Raw genomic sequence first — 13,719 nt, forward strand, 5'->3', positions numbered from 1 at the left:
GAAACAGACGGCCATCCAACCAAAGTACAGAATGCTATACAGGAGAGAACAGGAGAAAAGTCAGAATGCGAAAGTGGGGTGGGGGGGGAGAGAACAGCTGTCAAGGGATCATATTACTATCACAACTGGAGATAGGTTCTCTGTGCTTGGACCCAACCACCTCAGACGTTTGTGTGGAGAGGGCTCTGAGCCAAAGTGAGCCCCCATTGATCAGAGTTCAGTGCTTAGGCAGAGCTGTTACAAGGAGTGCTGCCCTAAAAGAACATCTCAGGGAATGAGGACATTCTAGAATTACTGCCTTTTAGAGATGATACTTCTGGAAACTATTTCAGTGAGCATCAGTATCTGTCCAGAGTTATGCTTTGGAAACAACCAGCTACAGCTTGGGTAAAATTCATACTCCTCCAAGGGCTCGAAGTGTCAGCCGTTCTTTCAATAGCTAAAAAACATACTGTTAAGGTTTTTTTAATGTATTGTTTGGGCATCTTTTTAAAGTTTGTTCCAAAGGAAGCTCCACTGAGTTCCTTGGAACTCGCTTATTAAATATGCTTGGGATTGCAGCCTTAGCATGAATAACAAGAGCAGCCGTAGTCTCAATGAGCGGCAGCAAATTGAGAATCACAGCAGGCTCTCCTGTGTAGTTTCCAAGGGTTTTTTTAAAAAAAATATGTATATCATACACTTACTGTGGCATTGCTAATCAGCTGCTTCAGTAAGGCAAATTCATAAACCTAATCACTGGTTCACATTATGATTACATGTCAGACAATGGGAAGCAGAAGTAGCCAAATCTAACTTTTTTGTTCTGTTCCCCTCTTAATTCCGAGCCCTCTCCCCTGGACATTAAGCTTTAGTATGATGTCTAATTTGTAGTACCTTCATAATGGACCATCTCTTGACTTCATTCAAAAGGAGGCACTTACTACTTTGTGGAGGGGGGGAGTGAAAGATAAGTAAGAGGGAAAAACCTCCCCCACAAAAATTCCATTTAGAGGCATTTCAAATCACTTTGAACAGTACGAGCTTGGGACCCTAATCATTTCAAAACTGAAGAGCTGTTTGAATTTCTGAGCCAAGCGTTTCATTAAAGGAACTCAGCACCGCATTCCCTCAGCCTTCTAGATTCTGGAGAGTCCTACATCCTGGAACTGAATTTAGTCACTGAATGTGCCTCAGAATGCAGCACATTTTACAATCAGTGGTGTGCAATTTGGAGAGCATTTCAACTTGATCTGAGATTGCTCAGTGCTACATTAGTGCTCAGATTCTGAATCAGGCCCAACAACACATGAGGCTCAGCTGAACGATTCTCTCCCTTGTCCCTTTGGTATTTTTTTTTTAATTAAAAGCCGCCCCAGAGAAGGGGCAGGGAGAGGGGCTGATCCAAACTGTTCTCGTCATATCATTTGTCTCCTCAAAATCCCACCTCACCTCCCAAACTGACCAGTCCCTTGCTTTTGGATGCAGGACTTACTTCTAAGGAAAAGGATGTGGGTGGGTTCCTGAATAATTTTCCTGAATGGTGTGAAATCAGTTGAGAAGGCAATTTAAAGGAGATAAATGGCTGTGAGGGGAAGGGTCATGGAGATCCTCCCCTGCTTTTCTTCTGCTCACAGCCTCCAAGATCACTTTTTGCTAGGAAAGAAATCGAACAATCAGAGATCAGGAAAGAAATGAAATGGGGGAGGGGGGAGGATCACACAACCCGTTGTGTGCCCTGACCTGGATAGCCCAGGCTAGCCTGATCTCATCAGATCTCAGATGCTAAGCAAAGTCGGTCCTGGTTGGTACTTGGATGGGAGACCACCAAGGAATACCAGGATCGCTACGTAAATATGCAGGCAGTGGCAAACCTCCTCTGTTCATCTCTTGCCTTGAAAACCCTACAGGGTTGCCATAAGTCAGCTGCGACTTGGCAGCAAAAAAAAAAAAAGTTTGCCATTCAGTAAAGACTTCAGTTCTTTTTCAATAACTTTTTCTGTTCTTCTTTATCTGTGTTTCACAACACTCAGTAAGCATATGGTGGGGTTTTGAAGCTTCTGTCAACTGAGGCACACAATGCTGTTTGATTCTAAATTACGGTTGCCAGGTCCCAACTGACTTCTGTCAACTGAGGCAACTGAGCACTATGCTGTTTGTTTCTAAATTACGGTTGCCAGGTCCCAACTGGCAGGGGTGGGGTGGGGGATTTACCAGGAACATCAGGGAGACCCCTCTGATGTACAGCGATGTGTCCATGTCACTGCCCATGTGACTCGGAAGTGATGTCATCATGCCCAGGATGTCAGGACAACACTCTGGTATTTGGTCAAAAACTCTATGGTAAATTTCGCTTCTTTTCCCCAAAGTTTTTGCCCAAATACCAGAGCGTCACCCCAACATCCTGGCTGTGATGACATCACTACTGGGACATAGTCGCATCACTGCACATTGGATGGATCTCCCTCTTCCCCCCTGCCTACTAGCTGAACGGCAGCAGGGAGGTGGGGCCTGTCAGGGGGGGGTCTGGCAACCCTATTTTAAATGCAAATTGGACAGTGGGTAGTTCTTCTGTAATTGTTATATCAGAAGTGGTTAAAAGTTCCAGTCAGGGAGAACTGGGGCAGAATTACTTGCCCCCAGTAGCAGAAGGAATTGGAAAGAAGAGGATCAAAGCAGCGTATCATACAGAGATGTAATGGGCAGCCTCTTCTGATAATGAGGACTTTGACGGCCTTTAATTGTTTACTGTTTATGATAGCACACCACGGCACACTCCAGCACTGTTTGGGAATTAGTGACTTATGGGTTCAGACCAGGAAACCCCGGCTAGAGCTTCAGTCTGGCACCCCTCACACCACCCAGAGCCAATCCAAACAGTACATGAACACACACACACTGATTTAGCACAAACACATTAGTAATTGGTTATCTCTGTGTGCACCATACATTTTCCCTCCCCCTCCTTAGCCCATACAAGGGCAACTAATTTAAACCTGCACGTCAGTGGAATTTTTCCTAAGCCTGGACCCTCAGGTTGAGCAGGGCCTCTCTGAATCTTGTCTCCATAGTCACTACCTCTCTGTGGCCTTGGTTCATACCCAGGGCCAAACTACACGTTTGGGCTTTGAATTGAGATTCCCCACAGTGACCCAGCAGCTGTATAGAACGGCTTTGAAAAAAACAAAGGAGTGCCCAGAAAGGCTTAGAACACCACCACGGGGTGGGGCAAAGGGCTCAGGCCTTCATCCCCGAAGCTATTTTCCTGCATGGAAACAGTGCTGGGGGGAAGTTATTTCCCCATTTTTACTGCTCCAAAAAATAACTCCCTCTCTGTGCTGTTTCTGCATGGAAAACGGCTGGAGGGGAAGGCAGGAGCCCCCTCTTTCCGGTGCAGCAGTGTTCCATGCCTGTTTGGGCTCCCCTTTTATTTTTTAAAGCCATCCTCTATAGCTGCTATGTGGCTGCAGGGAACCTGAGTTGGGGCTGGGGTACCCAGACCTAACTTGTTAAAAACCTGAACGTGTAGTTTCACCCACAGTGGATGGATTCTGGTGAAAGATATTAAAATGCCCGCATGGGTTTTACTAGCCTTAAGAAGCTGAAAAAAGAGGCACTGAAAGTTAGCACCGTTTCACCCCTTCCCTTTCTTACACAGAGGTACTACTGTTGTGTCTCAAGTCTTCCAGTTTACCAGTGACTTGTATATTTGTCGGGCAAATCTAAATAGCAGTCTCTCTGTCTTCAACGGGGCTTCCTCCACATTTTCCCTAAGAGAATGCAGAGCATGTTGATTTAACCCATCCGCCCACCCACTCCACCCCACTCTTGCTTTCGGGTGTATGACATACTTCCAGGAAAAAGGATGCTTGTGGGACACTGGAGACATGCAATCTGTATCCTGCAAGTTTCAAAACAATGTAAAAGACTGTGACATGCAGGAGAGATTTAACACAAGCAGAGTTAATGCACCCTGCCAAGGTCTGGGCAATGCTTGGAGATAAGCCTGGTAATGAGAACTTCATCAGAAATATGCACCGGGTGGTTTTTGGTTTTTTTTTTTTTTAATTCACCATTGTAAGAGAAAAGGAAGCATTTTATTTTTCGTTACAAAGATATTTTAGAAATTCAGCAACTTCAGTGTATTTTCCTCTTGACTGGTCAAGTCAATGTTTTCACATACTTTCACATCAGACATAAAATGAAGAAGCATGATTGATTTTGCAATAATGATACAGGAGCTATTTCTCATGGATTTTTTTCCTCTTAATTGAATTTTTTTTAAAAAAGAACAGGGGTTTAAAGAGGCACCATCTGTGCAAAGAGGTCCCTTGTGCTCATACAGGGAACAGTCACCCAGGAGCATCATGGGATTCTGTCCTTGAGCGTTCCTTCCCTTTGGGGCAGGCAGCTTTTCAGAAGAGAGACTTTAAGCTCCTGTGTATGTGAAGAACACTTGAGGTGGACCTTTGGATCCAGGCCAGTGTGGAGACATCAGGCACACAGACCACAGGTGGATAATTATTTGCATCTGGGTTTGGAAGCTGATACTTTTACACTGGGGAATTTAGAGTACAGACCACCTGAGTAGTCTGCATACACCTGCCTGGCGGAGGTGGAAGCAAAATGGTGTCATGCTGTGATTTTCCACATGCAGCAGAACCTCTTGACAGTTTGCACACACAAGGTAGATGAATGGCTTTGCCCATTTCTCTCACTTACAAATGGCTCCTGTGGGGATCTGCATGCATATAGCAGCTGTTTCTCCTTGTTTAAATGGCTCCACCGCACATGGTAGGAGATTGTTGGAACATTAGAATCAATACTGATTTTTTTCCCCCTCTCTTCTTACAGGTGGACTTGGGCCTTCTCCGCTTTGTTTCTGCCATTGGAACCCAGGGAGCCATCTCGAAAGAAACTAAGAAAAAGTACTATGTGAAAACGTACCGTGTAGATATCAGCTCCAATGGAGAAGACTGGATTTCACTTAAAGATGGAAATAAACCTTTGGTAAGGCTCTTCATCTTCATAATACTTAATACAAGTAGAACTTTTAATGGATTGCTCAAGGAGCAATCGGATACCCTAGAATCCAACCTATACAGATCTTAGAGCTATAACTGAGTTGAGTTATTCTGAAAGTTGTTAACACCTTTTTCCCCTACATTAAATCAGATGGACCCAAATTGATGTCGGTACCGTGACAGTCAGAAACGGTCACTAGGAAAAGCCCAAAATAGCCATTGCTTAGATCATTTCTAAAAGTCTTAAAGCAAAGGAACAATTGTGCTTCTGCTGCGGTCCTCTTATCACGCATGCAGATAACCTCCTCCTTCATCCTGTTTGTCTTCTCATCTTGAAAGAGAGCCATGCTTTATTAGTGGCCTTGGTCTAGCTGTCCAATGTAATTAATATTAATAAGCTAAACAGATGTCGTAAATGTAGCCCATGTTTACTAGTCATTTCTGCTGATCTTCCTCGGCTACTTCCTTCCTGTGAGGAATGGAAACTTAGTTCTCAGCAATACTGTGTTGCCAAAAATAGTCCAGACATGTAAGATGCAAAATGGAGAATATTTGGTGCGCTACATTTCTTATCTCCTGAAGGGAAAGTGAATAGTGGGTTCAATTGCACAAAGAAGATGAGGGCACAAGGGCATAAGCTAGATAGCTGAGCCTTTTCCTTGACCTAGCCAGCTTCTATTGCTACAGTGTTCTTAGTAAAGGGCAAACAGGAAAGATGGAGGAAAGGTGTAAGGGACTAGTGCCCGTAAAAGGAGAAATGGCTAAGAACAGGAAATTGGAGCTTTACATTGTTTAATAAAGGAGAAGGAAGTTAGTCACCTTCCTTGAATTCAGGCACTGGAGAATTTAGTTCTCTTGTGGTAGAAGTTTCTCAAATGGCCAAAACAGATGCATCGTATCTTTTCATGTCTTTGTTTGTCTGGCTTGATGACAACATCAAGCAACAGGCAGAGAAGAATGGAATGAATACCTAATGGTGTCAGACAGATCTAGAACATTTCATGTAAGTCATCAGAAAAGTTTTCATGTTATTTAAACAATTCTACAAAGTGAACTTATTTATAAGATAATGGTACCTGAAATGTTTAAAGGACACCTTCTCTTAAACAAACTTGTCTAGGTACTAAGATTGTCAGTTGTCCTCTTCTCCATGTGTCCTCCCCTTAGCAAATTAAGAGGTGGCTGTCAAGGAAAGAGATTTTCTGTCATTAGTGCCCTGGCTATGGAACAACATTCACAAACAGAACCCATAATCGGTCACTAGACAGACCACCTGAATTTTTCTCCAAGACACCTGTTCAGTTTTCTTATATAAGAGTGAAAGAACCCCTGTATTATCTGGGTTTACCCTGACAGAACGACCAAAACATGGCATGAGTAGGTAACTGTGAATGCTCCCATAACCACAATACTATAATCGACAAGTTTTAAAATAAAGTTTTAAAATAAATGTATTATAAAAGGAAATCAGAATTTGCATGGCATATACTGGCAAAAAGCAAACATTTCTAAAAATAGCAATAAGGCACTCAAAGTAGTAAAATACAGATTTCTTGCACTGAGAGACAAAATATTCTGGGGCCCCAGGCACACGGGCCAGATATCGCGGGGGGGGGAGGCGTGGCTGTTTGCCCCGCAGTGAAATAAAGTGCAACTGCACGATCAGGCGTCCCCTCGCGGTCCCATCGAGGTCCCGTGGTTAGGGGGGAGGAGCCGATCACATGACGCGCCAAAGAAGTGGTGCGGCACGGCAAACGGGGTTGTGTGGGGTTTTTTTAACCTGAAGTATGCGCATGCCCCATTGGGTGCTTGTGCGCATCCCTGGAGACTTCAGGGGGAAAAAAACCTTTTCGCAATGGGGCATGGGCAGGCACCGGATGCCACCGGAAACACAATCAGATGCCCGCCCTTACCCCGCGGTTTCCGGAAACTAGTACCTCGGAGGTACTAGTTTTTAACCACGCATCTTCGGAGGGAAGCCTCAGGTTCACCACGGGAGCTCTACGCTTCCCAGATGTGGTGGTGAGATCGCGCCCAAAAATCCGCCTATCTTCCGTCGCAGTAGCATGGCTACTGCTCCGTGTGACCGCAGCCAGTGTTGAGCTTAACAGAGGAACGTGCTTTCCTCTCCACATTAACCTCTCAAAAACTGCTGCATTTGAAAGCTCTGAGCTTTTCCCTCTGGATCAAGTAAAAAGTTACTTTACCCAATAAGAGACTGGAAATGTGGCCAATATGCTGGGAGTATGTAAACAAGATGCTGACGTACATGGAAATGAAGCACCAGAGATAGTTAAGCCATTAAGACTGAGATAGGCCTCTATGGAGTAGACTGGCAGGAAGGAAATCCCCAGAACCCATTCTAACATTTTCCATTTACCATAATGTAGAAGATAGGACAGTATCTGAAGTTTTTGCTGGCAGATGACAGACACAAGGGAATGTCACATTCAGATGCCAGTAAACAAAGGGGAACATGGGAGTTTGGAGGCTACACGCAAATGAGGCTGATCCAGTTAGCTGACCAAACTTTAAAATTAAGTGAACAGGCTAGGGTTTGTCACAGAGACATGGGGCTTTTATAGTGTATAGGACTCGAAGGCTACAATCCTATGGACATTTATTTAGGAGTAATGATTATGAGTTAACCATTCTTTTTTTTTGGGGGGGGGCGGTATTGGTGTGTGTGCTTGCATGCCTGAAAGTCATGGTGACTTCTGGTGACCCCTAGTGGGGTTTAGACGTTTTTCAGAGAGGTGGCTTGATAGTCTGCCTCTGCGTCCCAAGCACTGGTATTCCTTGGAGGTATCCCTTCCAATTACTTGCCAGGGTTGGCCCTGCTTAGCTTCAGAGATCTGACGAGATGAGGCTTGCTCGGGCTATCCAGGTCAGGGCGAGTTAACCATTCTTAAAGGCATTGAAATCAGTGGGTTCAAACATTCTTGACTCTGTGATTAACTATGACACCATTAAATTAGATGACTGAAATCTAGGACTGGAACCTCCGATGTCTTTCATTCCCTTTACAAGTAGTCCTGTAGTGGAGTGGTGATTTGACTTGGATACTTAACACTTTCTCTCTGTGGCATATTCCAGACAGAAATCATTCCTTTTCCTTCAGCAGTTTTTAAGCTCAGTAGGAGGGGAAAGACAGGTCACCTTCCTCTCTGCCCACTTGGCTAAAAGCAACTTTTCCTCTTAGAGAAAAGGCATAGGGGGGACTCCCCTACCAACCACAGCACCAGTCCAAATGCCCCACCCCACAGCTACCTTTAAATAAATATTTTCTCCAGATTTGATTACAGATCTCCAGCACTCCTATAGTTATGCCCTTACTCTGGGTAGTCCACAGCTAACCATCTCAGGAACTCAACAGCAGACTATGAGCTTTCTTTATTCATTTCCCCTCTGGTCTCCCTAGAGTCTGGGTTAATTGATTATTAGTAATTACTTTTTTTACAAATAAGGCAAAAATTAAAATGCATTTAAAATAAACATTATTGCTTTCTCTCCTCCTGTAGGTGTTTACCGGGAACATTAACCCTACTGATGTTGCTTATGGAACTTTTCCCAAGCCAGTTCTGACACGCTTTGTTAGAATCAAACCTGTAACCTGGGAAACTGGGATATCACTAAGATTTGAAGTTTATGGCTGTAAAATTACAGGTATGGACTACATGCATTGTTGTTGTTATAAATTCCTATTTAACATTACAAACGTTTGCAGAAGAAAAGATAATTGTCAAAGAATAGGAGAGTTATCATTAATTGATCCATATTCCAAACAGTCTAGAAAACACAAGTACTTATACGAAGCCACGTTACAGCTAACATAAGCAATCAATTAATAAACAGTTTTACCACTGTAGCTATCCACAGGACTACAGAAGATTGTGAAAGAATAGCTGATAACAATGTATGCCGTTCAGCCTATATGCCTTTCCTGTAACCATGTTCAACAATTGTTACTCCCTAGGGGTATAACCCATATTATTGACCTGCTAGGAATAAATGAGCTCCTATAGCTCAGCTGCTCATGGCAGTCTTTTATGAAATTACTCTCCCCAGATTAATACAGTGTGTGTACATAAATGTAGCACAGGATGTGAGGAGGAGAGAATAGATAGATTCAGACTTTGCAATGAACTGTGGTTTGTTGAAGCCACAGTTGGTTGCACAAATCCTGATTAGTCTACCAGATGTACACAACAGATTACAGTTTCTTCATAAATTCCAGCTACTCGGTTACTTGCCTCCTTTCCTGCCTCTAGGCGAAATACCCATATGCTATCCGAAGCTCCCTTGCATTGCCAGGCTGCTGGCAAAGCCTGACTATGTATACAGCCCATTAGCTATTGATCAGTTGCAATCAATGAAAGGTAAACGGGGTGGTAGTAAAAAAGTAAGCCAAGTCCCCTCCCCCTTGATCTTTGCTGAAGACTGCCTGCCCTCCCTTATCTGTTTTACTGAATGCTTCAACTTTTAAACTGTTAAACAAACTAGATCTTTTACATCCTCTCCCCCCTTCCTTGCCATTTCCTTGCCTTTTAAATATCCCATTGGAAGAGGCTGAAGTCTCTGGAGCACCTTCTTGTTTGGTGGGGTGTGTGGGGAGAGAAGGTGGAAGGAAGGAGCGCCCTGAGAAAGCGACAGCACCTAAATGCAGCTGGTACACCATACTTGTCTATTGCTCCATACTTCTCTTTAGGAGGATGTGAGGGATGACACTACTTTTTTTTTAAAAAGGGGGAATAGCCTTGCCCAGATGGCACAGCAAATCACAGCTGGGACAAACCACAGTTAGCCAGCTGGGAATAAACAGCTCAGAATCTCAGTTTAATGCCTACCAAGAAACCATCAGTTGACAGCACGCAAAGCCAAGGAGTTTATTCGGATCATGGATTTATAAACAGTCAGTGGGTATGACACCTGAATGCAGCCAATATGTACAGTGAACATGCATGCCAACTCTGCAAGTGATGAAATGCAAATACTGGCTCATTAATGGCAAGTGTATCTATTCCAACCCGAAATATTAATCCAATCTAGTCTACTCTACGTGGAAGGTAAACCAGTTACTGAATGATCCCCACCCAGTTGTCTAGGTATCTGGCCATCAGTGCAGGGAGAAACGGCAATAGATGGCAGATGAACAATCCAAGGCTGTTCCCTCTACTTCACCCTGGTCTTTCCTGGACAGGAATGATATCTGTATTTATATGAGGTACAGACAGGGCTATTTTTGGGCAGGAACGCACAGGAACGGAGTTCCGGCTGGCTCCCAAGTTGGCCACGCCCAGCAGGAACTCATTAGCATAATAGGCCACACCCAACAGCAGGAACTCATTAGGATTGGCTACATTAGGGGTGTGTGGCCTAACATGCAAAGGAGTTCCTGCTACAAAAAAGCCCTGGGTTTTGACAACAAACAAGGTGAACAGAATAAGAAGCAAAAGGTGGGTGTGGCTGGATGACCACACTTCTGGTAACATGGGGGTGCAGCCTAATGTGCTAATGAGCTGTGCTGTCGGGGGTGTGGCCCAATATGCTAATGAGTTCCTGCTGTTGGGTGTGGCCTATTATGCTAATGAGTTCCTGCTGGGCTTTTTCTACAAAAGGAGCCCTGGGTACAGATGGTTTCAGAGGGTAGCCATCTTGCTCTGCAGTTGTATAGTTATATTTGAGACCAGTAGCCCCTTAGAGTCCAACAAGAGTTCCAGGCTGTAAGCTGTATGAGGTACTGAGTTTCACATCAGGGCCACAGAGATAAAACACAAAGTACGGAGGAGGAGTTGGTTTTTATACCCCACTTTTCTCTAAGGATTGCAAAAGCATCTTACAATCACCTTCCAGTCCTCTCCCAACAACAGTCACCTTGTGAGGCAGGTGAGGCGGAGTGAGTTCTGAGAGAGCAGTGACTGGCCCAAGCTCACCCAGAAGGCTTCATGTGGAGGAGTGGGGAATCAAACTGCGTTCTCCATCTTAGAGTCCACCACTCTAACCCCACTTAGAGGTTTCTAGCTAGCAATCCATTACAATTTCCCCCACCTCTAAAGACTTTCCCAGTCACACCAGTGGAAAGGGTAGATCTGAATAGTTTTGTTCTAGTTTACTGCCCACAAGTGAATGTGAGAACCTGTTAGCATAAGCTCTTTGTAGTGTGTGCCACATGTAGCACTCGATGGAAAGATGATGAACTAGATAACAATTGAGTCCACTCCCCCATCATACAAAGATGGCATTTTAGAAGCAGGGGAAGGTGTTATGTAGATTTTCAGGCACACCGAATAATTAGAGGAGGATTTGTTCAGGAACTAATTGTTTCGTAGCTAAAATCAAATGTCATCTAAACAACCTCTATTTAATTAAGAAGATTGATGAATCCACGTCTGAAAACTGAAGTGAACACATATTTCTGTTCTTATTTCTATTATTCTAAAAAAAGAAAAAAGAAAAAAAGAATGTATCTGCAACTATAAGATATGTCTATGCAGATCTATATCAATACATTTAAAGCATTCAAAACTTGGTGTCTCTGGTTCAGAAAATTATCTCTGGAAATTAATGGATTGCATGGGCTTTCCTGGTTTTCCCAGAAGACCTCCTCAGTTAATGAAAGGAGACTTCCATTTGGGAAAAGGATACCTTCCATAAGCATTTGTATTATTTTTTTAAAGGAAGCAAAAAGATGATCAATCAGAAAGTCAAATTAAGAATGAAGTTGCATTTGATTGCATTTGTGGTATCTGAGCTGGTAAAATTCTAAGCACCATTCAGCATAGCTTCTAGAGGGAAACCCACCTTCTAGGCCCAGGCAGAATATCCTATACAATAGATAAAGCCTTCAAATATAAGAAATCTGTGTTTGGGTAATGACTGTGGGACTCCATGGGTAGATAATTTATCATAGCAAGCTGCCAAAACATATTAGTGGTGAAGTCCCTATTTCAGGTCCCCTACATTGTTCCCTTAGCCTCTATCTGTAATATAAGGCATGTGTGGATCCAGGCCATGATACTGAGCCAAAAGGCAGTGTTCCATTTATGGAAAGCATCCATCTCCTGTGAAAGATCTCATCTTCATTCACTGAAAATTTTGGCACAGCATAGTGGACACAGTAGGAAAATGGCTGCCACAAAATGGCTGCCGCAGGAGGTGGAGCCAGCCACAAAATGATTGCCACGGCTTAACTTTAGTAACACAGTGCAGATCTTTGTCCCATAGAGGCAGCTGATGCCAAAGCAACATTTTAAAGAATTGGCACAGCCAATCAAATCTCCAGCAGTGTGGAACAAGAAGTTAACCAGTTCAGAGTTCGTATTATTTTGTATTGGTTTGATAGGGATTGGTTGGTGGAGTGTCTCTTGCAAGAGCATGAAATTAAAGGATGTAATACAGACAGTCTGAGCATGAGCATGGGGAATAGGAAGGAAGGAAGGAAGGAAGGAAGGAAGGAAGGAAGGAAGGAAGGAAGGAAGGAAGGAAGGAAGGAAGGAAGGTTGTAAGCATGCCAGAACTTTGAACTTCAGCTTCGTATGCTGGGATTCCCTTCTTTCGAATAAAGTTTGCTCCTGTTATGTTTGAAGCCACGCTTGGTGTGGTTTACTGGGCCTCTCACACTAGAGTATATCACATTGGGCACCACATTGGGAACCCCTGTTCTAACTGATTAATGCTCCCCATTTTAAAAGGTTATATTTTAAAGATTATCAATTAATGCATGTGAAGTGTTTTGACTACCTAAACATAGCCCAGAATAAACATTTGTTGTTGTTGTTGTTGTTATCATTATAATTTAGATTATCCTTGCTTTGGCATGCTGGGTATGGTATCTGGTCTCATCACGGACTCTCAGATTACAGCATCCACTGAAGTTGATCGAAATTGGATCCCAGAAAATGCTCGCCTTATAACAAGCCGTCTAGGCTGGGCACTACCTCCAACCACTCACTCATATACAAAGGAATGGCTCCAGATAGACCTTGGTGAGGAAAAGATAGTGCGGGGCATAATCATTCAAGGAGGCAAGCACAGAGAAAACAAGGTCTTCATGAGAAAATTCAAAATTGGATACAGCTACAATGGATCAGACTGGAAATTTATTATGGAAGGAAGCAAAAAGAAGGTCAAGGTGAGACTGTAATCTCAAAGGGTGATGGCGCTATGGCCTTGAGCAGAAACTAAACAGAAGGCTTCCTATCATGTGATGTGCTATCTAGGAAAAACATGTTTGCCAGTAGATAAATATGCATTTTATTAGAAAATTTTTGTCATTTTGTCTTTGCGGTGCTCTGCAGTTGTTCTCCAGCAGAGAACGGCGGGACTCCCATTTAACTCAGAAAGGAAACGTAATCCCACAGAACCTAGAGAAACATGAGAAGTTTGTTTCAAGCAAACTGGAGCTACCTTTCTTGCCTCTGACCATGCCTTGCGCTCTTCTTGCATGCATTCCTCCAGTTATAATGCTGTATTGCAGAATACCACATCCACATCAGTGCATTTATGGTGCATATCTCTTATAATTTTTGATTTGCATCATTTTCCTGTAACCTAATGTAAGCATGTGTTGGATTATATGGTGTAAATAGGCAAAATCTTTGACACACTGCAGTTCTTCCAAAACAACTATTTCTTCATCAGTAATCTTGGGTATACGTGTAACAGTGCATCTATTTTTATAATGACCTTGATGCACCCACTAAAGGACTTGTCATAA

The 13,719-nt window shown here is 43.4% G+C and overlaps 1 protein-coding gene across 1 annotated transcript in view; it reads left to right on the top strand.

Annotated features, from left to right (window-relative positions):
- Nucleotides 1-13,719, top strand: part of NRP1 (neuropilin 1) — a 184,759-nt gene that overhangs the window by 131,452 nt on the left and 39,588 nt on the right. The window contains exons 8-10 of the mRNA XM_015428988.1: nt 4,834-4,989; nt 8,525-8,669; nt 12,803-13,134. Of these exons, the coding sequence (XP_015284474.1) occupies nt 4,834-4,989; nt 8,525-8,669; nt 12,803-13,134 (633 nt within the window). The remainder of the gene's footprint in view (nt 1-4,833; nt 4,990-8,524; nt 8,670-12,802; nt 13,135-13,719) is intronic.

The sequence above is a fragment of the Gekko japonicus genome, unplaced genomic scaffold (assembly GCF_001447785.1).
Source record: "Gekko japonicus isolate JY-2015 unplaced genomic scaffold, Gekko_japonicus_V1.1 scaffold1330, whole genome shotgun sequence".
Taxonomy (NCBI): Eukaryota; Metazoa; Chordata; class Lepidosauria; order Squamata; family Gekkonidae; genus Gekko; species Gekko japonicus.